General features: G+C 42.9%; 1 protein-coding gene across 4 annotated transcripts in view; it reads left to right on the top strand.

Annotated features, from left to right (window-relative positions):
• Positions 1-12,396, top strand: part of asap1b (ArfGAP with SH3 domain, ankyrin repeat and PH domain 1b) — an 85,821-nt gene that overhangs the window by 49,086 nt on the left and 24,339 nt on the right. For all 4 annotated transcript variants that reach the window (XM_024803753.2, XM_076888215.1, XM_076888216.1 and 1 more), the window contains exons 7-11: positions 3,959-4,044; positions 5,317-5,392; positions 6,566-6,652; positions 8,230-8,330; positions 8,452-8,521. In XM_024803753.2, coding sequence (XP_024659521.1) covers positions 3,959-4,044; positions 5,317-5,392; positions 6,566-6,652; positions 8,230-8,330; positions 8,452-8,521 — 420 coding nt within the window. The remainder of the gene's footprint in view (positions 1-3,958; positions 4,045-5,316; positions 5,393-6,565; positions 6,653-8,229; positions 8,331-8,451; positions 8,522-12,396) is intronic.

The raw sequence follows: 12,396 nt of genomic DNA, 5'->3' as shown, positions 1-12,396 counted from the left end.
GCTTAGCCCTAAAGGGTAGTATGCATGTGGGATTTTTTTTTTTTTTTTGAGGGGGGGGGGGGGGGTGTAGAAATGACTGAAAGATTAATAGGCTGTGTTTTGAGTTTTGTTCAAAAAAGAATGACTTCATATAGGGAAATATATATATCACACATGCAGGACACCTTAAACTAGTTTTTTAATTGAGCAGCAAGACAGAACGAAGTCGGGGCTGTATCAAGACACAGGGACTAAACCCCAATTCAACCAGACCCAGAACTGATCCAGAATTAAAACAGGACTACAACAGTTCAAAAGCAGGATTACTGAGGACTTAACCAAGACATAACCACAATCAGAACTAGATGATAGTAGCACTAAAAATCATCATAGACCTGCACTACACTTATTTATTTAATTCTACCAAAGTACAATATTTAGATTGAGAAAAGTTTATATAATTATTTAGCCTTGTTGTGCAAACAAGCCTGCAGAACTTAATAAATATAGAATTTGAAAAATAGCAAACCTAAAAAGAAACACTAGGTACGAGATACATGAGTACCTATGATACAGTGATACTTTTAGTAAGCAACCATTTGACTAACATGTGTGTCTCACCTGCTCTTGTTCATCTCTGTTCTGTCCTCGTTCTCCATCTCCCTCTCTGCTCCTCTCTCTCCCTCTTTGTGCTGACAATCATCAAATATACAGTTGAAACCAGATATTTACAAACTCTTCAGATCAAAACACAAACACTTTTTTAATTGTAACATCAAATCAGACTAAATGTTTATTTTTTTAGATTGATAAATATAAAAACATATTTGTTAACTTTAAGAGTAAAGAGAGAAACTGTCTGTGTTTTTTAATTGCAAATGGCACCAAATTGTATTCAAAATTGAGCCACACTTATGGAGCTCCACGATTCTTTTCCTGGTGTTTTGGTTGACATCTCTTGATTTTCCCATGTCAAAGAAACAGGCTCTGTGTTTTGCCTTATATGCATCCACAGCTGTGCCACCAATTTACTCACATGGACTCTACTAACCTATCAGAAGCTTCTTCAGCTCAGAATGGAATCGTCTGGAGTTTTCTTATTAATTAACAATAAATTTAGTGTACATGTACTCCTAAATTTAATGAAAGTGATAAAAAATAGACAGCTCTGTCTCTCTTTATTCTGACATTTAACTAATTCAAAATATATTTCAATATTTATCTAAAACAAAAATTTACTCTAAATTGATCTTGTACAGTAAAAATGTTTTATGTTTTCTCCCTAAAGTGTAAATATCTGGTTACAAATGTGAATATCCTGCTGTGTACTGAAATCCCTCTTGTTTTGCATAGAAATATACTGAACAACATACAAAGCATAATATATAAAATAACATTTACCTGAGTTTTTTCTTTGAAAGAACCCTCTAATGTCCATTCTTATATTTCAGTACATAACTGAAACCGATTTAGTCGGGGAGGGTAAGAACTGAAAATATGAAATAAACACACGTAAGCTAAGACTCTCTAAAAAATAGCATTTGTTCGGCTTTTCATTTTGCCATTTGTTGATTCACTTGAAGAGCAAGTAACGTAATATGGGTCAAGTGATCAGTTTCATATCAATCTTTCGTGATGCACCGTCATATTTACATTATTTGTACGGTACGAATGATTTGCTTTGGTACCTGGTCAAACTTAAGCTCTCCTTAGTATGGCTGGCTCCGTCTCTCCAACAGCGCACTCACGGGGAGCAGCTCCCCCCGCCCCCTCGCTCAGTCGCTTAGTGCCTGAGCTCGGATCATACCAATATCAGGGGGGGATTCACGCACAGTCGTAAATTCCCACAGTGTGCACTATGTGCTTCGAATATTGTGTGTACTTTTTGTTTTATACAGTTGTCAGCCAGGCATCTATGAAAAAATTACACTCCAAAAGACCCCGGGCTTCTGACAAAACAACCCGGGCTTAAGCCCCGTAAGCCACCCCCCCGCTCCGCCCCTGGTCCTTATACACACACAATACGGTAATATTACGTTGATGCACAGTACGTATCACTCCGCGAAGCTCCTCGGTAGCCGTAATGCGCCGACAATCTATCAAGCGGTGCAGCTCCGTAGCTTACCAAAGTCGTACTCAAACATTTTTGACAGATTGCTGAACGCCGTGTACCACATAAAATCGGTTCGCGGCCACCAAGCACAACCAGAATTCATACATAAGGCGCGCTATCAACTTTTGAGAGAATGAAAGGATTTTAGGGTTAGCGCTGTTAGCTCGTTAGCGCGGTTAGCTCGTTAGCACGTTGACGCCGTCCAGCCCCACGCATGGGGCGATGCGCAGTAACTCGTTAACGGAGATTTGCCGTGTCCGTCTTGTCGCTGCCTGCACGTGAAGCGATGGGGTAGGAGGGGGAGTTGTCTTCAGTGAAGGCGAGGCGGAGTAACGTTGCGTAGAGACAAAAGTGGACGAAAGAGAGGCAAACTTGCGGCTCCACAACTATAATTATAACGTAACATAGACTATATCGATATAAAGGATATTGTCACATCTTATATCTCGTATAAAAATATATCGATATGTTTTAAAAACTCGATATATCGCCCAGCTCTATTACCTAATGTATACAATGGTTGGTGTCTCTGAGTTATAACATGCATCGGTGTTATAAAAGTTCGGATTTGCAGCTAAAATAATATATAGATTAGAGTTAAATTCTACTGATGGGAATTAGATGATGCTGTTCTGTAATTTTAAAAAATGTTGTCTATGTTTTGAAGCATTTTGTAAGTGTACAAGGTGTTGTACCAAAAAAAAGAAAGAGGAGCTACAGTAATCATTCGGATCAAAAATCTCTTAATCAACAGCCACAGAGGCTGGAGATATCAGTGGTGCTGCTGTTGTGTGCAGGGCGTTTGCTGCAGTCAGTGGTACAATCTGTTCATCCCACTTAACCTCATTTCTCTCACACTCGCTCGTGCGCTCGCTCTCTCGCCGTTACTCAATCACCAGATTACAGGACGCTGTCACTCTCTCACCCTTTTCATCCCACGTTGCCGGTGAACGAGCGCGGAAAGGCCGGGCTCAGCAGGCTGTGCTCTGCTCTGCCCAGACGCGGCAGCAGTGCGAACGTCGCTGCTCATTAACACAAAAGAGTCCAAACTCGCACATTCGGCAGCTCGCTGCGAAACACTGAACCTGCACAAGCCTGGCACAAAATGTGGATAATCTCCCGTCCAACAGGCTGTCTGAGGCAGACAAAGCGGGGGTTGCGTGCATGCACACACGCATATGCACGCATCCACACGCGCTCAGGCGTGTGCTAATGCACCCAAGCATCTGAACACAATACTAGGAGCAAATTGAAACTGTATGTTGGCGTCACAGGCTTCAGAGCGGTATTGTGTAATAGAGTAAAATTTCCCGTAGTGCTAAAAGTGGTCTTTAGCTGTGACTCTTTGTAAATCTCTGGATTGGCACACTGAAGGATTAGTTTCAGATTAAGATCCTCTTTTATTTGTTTGTTTGGTCGGAGCGTCGTCTGAAGGCACCCAGACTGAGCACACAGCCTACAAAGCACTTTCTCTAGAGGCTGTTCCTTTTTTTTTTTTTTCTTTTTTTTAAAATAATGCTAATGTTAAATATTTCCCATCAACCCTTTGAAACTTTATTTAGATCAAGGCAGACGGATGGTATTCTCCTGCTCTACAAGGGAATTTCACAGTGTTTGTCTGGTCTCCGCTCCCACAGTGTTGAGGCAGGCTTGGCTCGCACATCAAAGGTCTCATGAACATATGTGCACTCAGATGAGATTATCATAATGCAAAGTGCTCATGTTATAAGTATCTAAGGCAAAAGCAGAAGCTTTTACTGTCTGTGTAACAGTGCTGGCATGTTATACCTCATTAAACCCAGAAATCCTTTAAACGTACCCTACATTTCAACTCATGGCTGAACTCTGCTTCTCCCCTTCTTGCAGTACCTGATCAAAGTAAACGAGATCAAGACCAAGAAAGGAGTGGACCTCCTTCAGAATCTAATTAAGTATTACCACGCACAGTGCAAGTAAGTACCACCTTAATCCCCCTAACCCATATGTAACGCTCTCCTGGCATGTCCATCACACCCACCAACGAAACTCTTTCAAAAGAAGTAGGTTGCTGCCTCACTCTCCGTCTTGCCGTGCAGCTCTTGATGTCAATTTTCTTGCTCCTGCATGAATCACAGCTCTGCAGGGTGCACAGGAACACATATATAGCTCTCATAAATATGCACAGGTCCTCACAAAGATGCGTTCTGACAGCTCCAGGGTTTGGCGGGTAAATAAAGTTGGTGCTCTCCACGCCAGAACTGTGGCCCATGACAGAATGACAGATCATCTCTCAGCGTTCTAGTTCCTGTCATAATACCGGGAGAAAACAATACACTTCCCCTTTAATCTGTCCAACCTGGGCCTTGATGGAGAGAAAAACTGCAGTGGTGATGGATTAGAGGCATAAGGACGCCGGATGGCGAGCTGAGGAAAGTGCAGGAGGCAATTTTGTGTTCACTTCAGCTTTAATTCGACTTCTAAAATTAAGAAAGTTACAATCTTAACACTACCGCAGTGTTAGATTAATGTTTCCCTCAATTCTGCACTAAAAGTGGCAAATAAAAGGTTGTTAGAAACTGTAGTCGTAATGGGTGTCCGTTATTAAATTACCCAAAAAACGCCAAGTAGAATGAATCCATCGCTAACTATGCAGCACAGCAAAATGTGCCAAGGGAGGTCAAGTCAAGGGAGGTGAATCCTTTTCTAAAACTGCAGTATAAACACTTAAACTGTGTATTCTGACACTCTGCAAAGTCAACAGTACTTGACACGGAGAGCACGCTGGAGTGGGAGGAGAGATGTGGGATTGTCGGTGCAGAGGCTGAAAGAAAACAAGCAGAGGGAAAGCGGTGGCAGCGAAAATAATGAAAAGAGGAAGGGAGATGTATGTTTCGAGAAGAAAAAAGCATCGACGGAGAGAGAGAGGGATGGCGATGGAGATGGAGATCATTAGTGGTGATTTGCGGCCGTGGAGCTGCATCGAGGTGTGTACCGCTGACACATCTGTAATGGATTTCAGGATGTGCTAAGCACCTCTGCAAATCTGCCCAGCACTCCTGTGCCAGAACGAGCCCGGCTATACATTAAACTGCCTCCATCGCCCTATCCCTCTCTCTCTCTTTCTGTGACCTTCGTAAAGGCCAAACCAAGCTCACTGTAACACATGAGATTTGATCACATGTCACGCATCTGGATGACTTTTAATGCCAGTGAAGTTCACGTGTTATCTCTGTTCCCCCCCCCAGTTTCTTCCAAGATGGCTTGAAGACAGCAGATAAGCTGAAGCAGTACATCGAGAAGCTGGCAGCTGATCTCTACAATGTAAAACTCCTCTTCGCTCTGGTTTCATCTCCTGCTCATTATAGGGTTTCATTTTTCATAGAAAACAACTTCTGAGCTATCCCAAGAGTCGGTCACCTGCTTTCCTGGACAAAACTAAGAAGCATCGTTAGAATGAGCAAACCGAATTATTTTCACTTCACTTTAATTACACATTATATATATATATATATATAAAAAAGCAAATGTAGCATTCTGACACAGGCGAGGATAATCCTTCACCAAATGCTGACCACCACTTCTTATTTACAGCACTGCTGTGCTTTCTCCTGAAGCAGCAGTTTTCTCAGAATATCATGCTCTTGCACTTTTTAAAGCAAGAAAAGTTGGGCAATCCTGCACCCACTGTCATGATTCAGGAAAATACTAGACCTCACATAACTTGTTGGGCGAGGGAGGTATAGGCTGGTCATCTGCTAGTCTACCAATCTGCCAATCCCTGACCACATCAGTCTGTAAAGCAAAGTATCCTCGGGCAAGACAGTGAACCCCGAGATCCTCCTAATGCGTTCAGCGGAGTGTAAATGTAAGATGGTGTAAATGTAAGATGTAGTATAAAGTGCTTTGAGTGCCTAAGTAAAGAAGAAAGTGGAGCTATGACAGAACCAGTCCATTCACTATAACTTTTTTCTCAGCACCTGTAAACTGTTGTTTTCAAGCCCTGAAATTTTCCTGACTTGGGCCACGTTTGGATCAGACATTATTCAGTCTTTCAGCTCCTTATTACGATGTTTGGTTGTGCTGACGTGAGAGCAGTGCAGTTAATAGTTTGGTACATTCACTGCGCCTAAGTGTATCTTCACAAATCAAAAGTAAACTCTGCGATTTAAGTGATTGGATCATTTGGGCTGTAGATGTTTTTGCCTGAATATTACTGCCCTTGTTTCTGGTATAAAACACTGTCTTTTATTGATGTTTCATTTATTGCCTTTAAAGTTTATACATACTTTTTGTTTTTTATTTTTATCAGCTAATTATACTGCTGTCTTTCTTGGCCAGGACACTCTTGTAAAAGAGATTTTTAATCTCAAAAGTCACACTTTCCTGGTTAAATGAACATTGCATAATTAATAAAGAAGGGAAACTAAAGTTCTGTAAAAGTGCATTATTAGCCCTCTTAGCTTTCCTCTTATATCTTTACTTCACTATCTGCAGATCAAACAAACTCAGGATGAGGAGAAGAAGCAGCTGACTGCCCTGCGAGATCTGATCAAGTCCTCCCTCCAGTTGGACCAGAAGGAGGTAAGCAGGTCACACCCTACCACACAAAGCCAAATTTAAACTCACAACTTGCCAGCCCAGCACAAACTAAGCTGTACTGGGCTGAAAACAGGCCTGACTCAGTCATCCCAGTCATTCTGAAACCTCCTTTTTTTTCACGTCCTCTCACTCTGGCCACCACCAACTTTTGGAGCTTGTCTCCAGCAGCACCGAGCGAGTGCCCAGTGCTGTACCATGCTGGTAGCCAGTGTGTGGTAGGCTTTGCTGGTGACCAGCGTTGTGCCTCACTGGCTGCTCAGTGGAGAGCCACTCGCTGCCCGACTCTCACACACTTTCCAGCACTCATACTTGCCAACCTTGAGACCTCAGAATTAGGGAGACATTGAAAAGGGCTGTTGGGGGGGGTGATAAATACATTTTACAGTGTTTATTTATCGGATAAAATACGTTAAATGTCACCGTTATTATTGGCTGGGGTGTCCAAATTCAGAGGCTGTGTGAAAACCCCGGAGGAACCCTCCCGAGGGATTAATAAAGTTAAATTAATCTAATCTAATCGAATAACTTTAATCTCAGCCAAACCAATTTACTCACGAACAAATAAAACACTGAAAAAGCCAAACAATAACGTTTTTAAGTTATCAAAGTGACTTATATATCACGTTTAACCCGAGTAGCGAAAGACCGCGGGGGTTTGAAGACGATGTGTCAGGAGTTTGGTGTTCTCGCCGGCTCAGATATTTGAAGTTTACACAGCTACAATCTCACCAGAAAATATTTTAAAAGTTTTTTTGCAACCCAGAAAGGGAAATAAGAGCAATATTAAAACTAAATAGCTGCTGCCATTGTTGGAAACTGGAATTGGCTGGCCGCGCTATGAATTCTGCGATATGGTTTTTCAATTTTGTTGTCCGGGTGGAAAATTGGGAGAAATTCAGGAGAATGGTGGCTCCGGGAGATTTTCTGGAGGGGCACTGAAATTCGGGATTCTCCCGGAAAAATCGGGAGGGTTGGCATGTATGCCAGCACTGCCGGCTCGTTTTACTTATCAGCACAGGCTGCTTCGGCTGTGCGTTAGCTCACACCCTCTCGGTTCACACGTTCACACTCTCGGTGTGCCTGTCTGCATGAAACAATATATACAGTTTTTCACATTTCAGTTATTCTGTCTGTAGCACCACTTTTAGACAATAAGCACAGAGGATTGTAGGTTTGGTTAACACACGGGCAGGTAGCACACTTTCTCGCACCTGAGCCGGATCTTTCACGCCTCTCCCCTCTATCTCCCCCTCCTCTCTGCCTTCTGCTTGTCTGGAATCAAGTCTAGAAGAGTAAGTGTTGGTGCATGTTGAGCATGCTGGCGTCTGTGTTCTTCAGCTTGACAGTAGAGTGCTTTATCCCTGTAGAGATGTTGCAGAGCATGCCTTTTACCTCCTTTTATTTTTAAGTCTTCACTCTTGGTTTGTTTTTCAGAAGCACTTTGATGTCAGAGAATCCTTTTTGTGTGTGTGTTGTCTATGTGTTGCATGTCTTTATTAAGCCTCTCTGTTCTGTGCACACAAAGTGTTTATTTTGTGTTATGGTGTGGGTTTGCGCAGGACTCGCAGAGCAAGCAGGGTGGCTACAGCATGCACCAGCTGCAGGGAAACAAGGAGTTTGGGAGTGAGAAGAAAGGCTACCTGCTGAAGAAGAGTGATGGGTAAGCTGCTAACACAGCGAATAAATAAAAAAACGCTGTAGTGTGCGTTCACGACGCATTAAAATGTAAAGCAGGCAGGAAATATCTCTAATGATTGACCCCGCCCCTTCGCCTCTCACAGGCTGAGGAAGGTGTGGCAGAGGAGGCAGTGCTCAGTGAAGGGGGGCATCCTCACCATCTCTCATGCCACAGTGAGTACACACACACACACACACACACACACACACACAGGCACACACACACACACACACACACACAGGCACAGCTGCTCATATGAACCCCGTGACCCTCAGCACTGACTGTGCGGATCAAAAGGAGAACATCATGTGGGGAGGTTGTTGTTGTTTTTTTTTCTCTCTCTCTCGTCACAATCTGGAGGCTGGCAGAGTGGAATTGACATAAATGGGTTGTCATGGCAACCTTGCCTCACCCTCTTACCCCCCCCCCCCCCCTTGCTGCCTGCTGCGCCTCGGTGACTCATCTCAGAGCGAGTGTGAGGGTACCGCCACCGCTGCCGCTCTTGTGCAGCAGGCAAGTTTCAGTGTGATGTTTTCTTTCCCGCTCCGGACCTCGGGAATCTAACGCGGGGCTCGTATATCTGGGTTAATTCTGTCAACCGCCGGCCACTGAGGTGTAACCTACAGAGCCTCGAAACTCCCACGGGACCAGCTGGACTGTCGGGGGGGGCTTAGCGCAATCAGTAGCTCTTAGCTAATTGTGGCAGAGCAGTGGCAGGTGTCTCATCACGCTCGGACAGTCCGTCTGTTAACAGGAAACGATGCATTGTTCAGGAATTTATTATGTTTTTGGTGCTTTTAGTGTTTGCTGAAAGCTCCTAAAGGTTTTTTTCTTCTCTTGAATCTTACTTACGTCAGTGTGGTCATCAAAAACATTTGAACCTTGTCAATATTAAAAGCAAGACTTTCTGATTGAAATTCCTCTTACAGCTTATAAATACAATTCAGATTAAAGTGACCCCCCCCCCCTCCAAAACAAACAAACAAACAAACAAACAACCTGATAACATAACCAACAAATAAACTGAGCTTCAACATTAACTTAACTTTTAATATTATTTAAATGTATCCAGGAGAATCGATTTCGCAATTAGTATCATTTCTATGTGATTTATTAATTCAGACAGCTTTGACAAGTCGGCGCGAGACAACTATTGAAATGTTGTTTTATTAATCCTTTGGGGGAAGGTTGGGGTATCGAGAAGGGCATCCTGCACAGAAATCTGCCAAATCAAATCTGCAGAGCTACCAGCTGTGGCTTATTTTAATATATGCACTTATTATTTTTAATTAAATTCTTTCAGCCTTGCCTTTTGTTATAGAGCACAGCAGGTACTGGATATATGTCTTTACCAATATTCCCATACCTGTATTCAGTTCAGTTTAGTTCAGTTTTTTCCTTCAGAGCTGCCTTAATTTTTCATGGCATAGATTCAACAAGGCGCTGGAATCATTCCTCAGAGTTTGGTTCATATTGACGTCGCAGCTTCACAATCTTGCTGCAGATTTGTTGGCTGCGCATCCATGATATGAATCTCTTGTTCCACTGTACAGTACAGTGAACCATCATCTCCCAGCAGTCCAGACTTCTGCTGCCCAGCTTTGGCGAGCCCCTGAGAACTGTAGATTTTGATTTTGTGGGATTTTTTTTTTGTAAGAGAGGTAACAATGGCACATCACTGCTGACAGTGAAATTCTTAGACTCAGACCCCCCTCAGTATAGCACACAAGGAAGCAATATTGCACTAACACTCACATGTAAACTATACTGGTTTTTAGTAAAAATGGAAAAAAAATACAAATACTATAACAGCTGTAGTGCAGAGATAAAACGTCAAACGTATACATGATAAGGTTCCTACGTTTTTGTTTTTATTGTCCAGTTTTCACAAACTAGTTGGTGACAAGCTGTTAGTTGTGACGCTCGTCTGCTGGTAGGAAATCAGAGCTTCTTTGCTGGACAGACAGTACCTTCCCTAACTGTGCATAGCAGAAAGAAAATAGCCAATAACACAAATGCATCTTTGTATTGGCAGATTATATCAACCCACTGATTGGGACTGGTTCCAATTTGCAAGTTAACTGTGTGGTTTGTGCGTGCAGATTAAAAGTAGGACTGCTTATATGCTGCAGAAACCCCCAAACTTCCAGAATTGAGCTTGAGGAAGACACACTTACCACAAACCACACACGGGGGTGAGAAGCAGAGTTTATACATATATTCTGTTGTTTGTAGCTGAAATACCGAACAGAGCAGATGTTATCCTCTCATAAAGTGTTTACATCACCAGGAAACTTTAGATGTGTTTTATTTGTCGTTATGCTAACAATTTGACTCCGGGGACTCTGGGTCAGTCATCGCTGCGGTCAGACTGAAATACCTCAACAAATAAACTAATGGCGCTCCCTTCAGCCTCAGCTGTACTTTGTGTTTAGAGCTAAGTAGCAGATGATGGCTAATGGTCAACACCATATCTGCTAAACACTAGCATATTGTCTCTGTGAGCGTGCCGGTGTTAGCACAGCCTTACAAATCCGCAAGCATGTCTGTGTAGTAACAGCCTGTGGATTAAATCAGATAAATCATCCCTGACGGCTTTAAGCATACATGCAAATGTTTGAATTCAGCCTTATTTACTTCTAACCGGTGAGGATTGGCAGCGAGTCGGGCGTGTGGGATGAGCTTGGTGGAGTTGGCACTCTGGCGGCTTATTTCCCAGCAGACACAGCAGTTGCTCCAGCTGTAACACAGCGGGGAGGATCAGGATGGTCGCGACTGACGTGAACGTGAGCTTTGTTGTTTTGAACTTTCACGCTGCTGCTGCAAAGACGCTCTGAGGAAGTGGTCGCCTGTGATATGAGAGGAAAATGTTTTCTCTTGTTGCGTTTTGTGATGGAGGAACTGAATCTTTGACCTCAGTTTCTAATTTAGCCCACTGAGCGGTTATCATACTGAGCTTGTAATCGTTTTTCTCTGTCCGAGAGCAGTTTACCGCCGCTTCAGGTTTTTCCCTTTTTTTCAGGCCTCAGTGCAGATGAACTTTAGGTGGCTTTAGTTGGATGTGGCATCTTGCCAGCAGGCTAACACCAACTCCAAGGCTCATAACAGCCTGTTAGCATTTCATTAGCACGTGCCCTCGTCCCCCCTCTGCCCGGGCACTGGCAGGAGACAATGCTCAGTATGTACGTGCCAACTGGACCCAATTATTACAGTACACAGTACAGCCAGCTCAGTCCACTGTCTTAATGGGGGCACCTTGAGTTCAGCTTGTAGTTCGGACCGCAGAAGCTTTGTTGAATAATAAAAACATGACTTGATACAATTATCTACGAGAATTATGCAAATCCTTTTAAAATGAAAATATACCCACCATCTGGTGGCTCCAGCTACTCAAACATGAGCATTTTTCTCTCCTTTTCTATATAATTTCTTTTTGTTGTTTCTGACAAAATGAACAATATGAAGACCCCTCAGTTTGTGGGAAACCCAGAAATGTTTTTCATTCACCAAGTCAGCAAAACGAATTGTGCATATGTTACTCATGTTTTATTTCCTACTTTGTCGTGTTTAAGCGCAAATTGTTCTGGGAATCCATCCTACCTGACAAACCATCCTACCCGTTGTTTCTGCGCATGCGCACAACATGAAATTAAGTGCCAAACCAATCCTACCTTTGTGAATGTGACCGACAAGCATACTTTAATGGGTAAAATGAAGTGGCAAACCATCCTGGCTTTATGAATATGAGCTACAAGCTTACTCTGATGGGCAAAGTTAAGTGGCAAACCATCATACCTACTTAAATTTGTGCATAAATTACTTAAGGTAGGACGTTTTGCCAAAGTAGGATGGTTTGTCAGAACACCGGATCTGGAAACAAGATGGGCTCTACTGCCAAACATCAAAGGAGGTTTCTGTGCATTTCTGTTATCACTGTTACACCTGTAAAAACACATCTGGGTCACTCTACGTGGACAGGAAACAGACTTGAAATCAATTTTTCTTTAAAAGTGTTTCTTCCCTTCAACCAAACTTTTACTTTCACCCG

This window comes from Maylandia zebra, linkage group LG9 (assembly GCF_041146795.1).
Source record: "Maylandia zebra isolate NMK-2024a linkage group LG9, Mzebra_GT3a, whole genome shotgun sequence".
Lineage (NCBI taxonomy): Eukaryota > Metazoa > Chordata > Actinopteri > Cichliformes > Cichlidae > Maylandia > Maylandia zebra.
The sequence above is the reverse complement of the archived record's forward strand: the minus strand, read 5'-3'. Positions and strand labels throughout refer to the sequence as shown.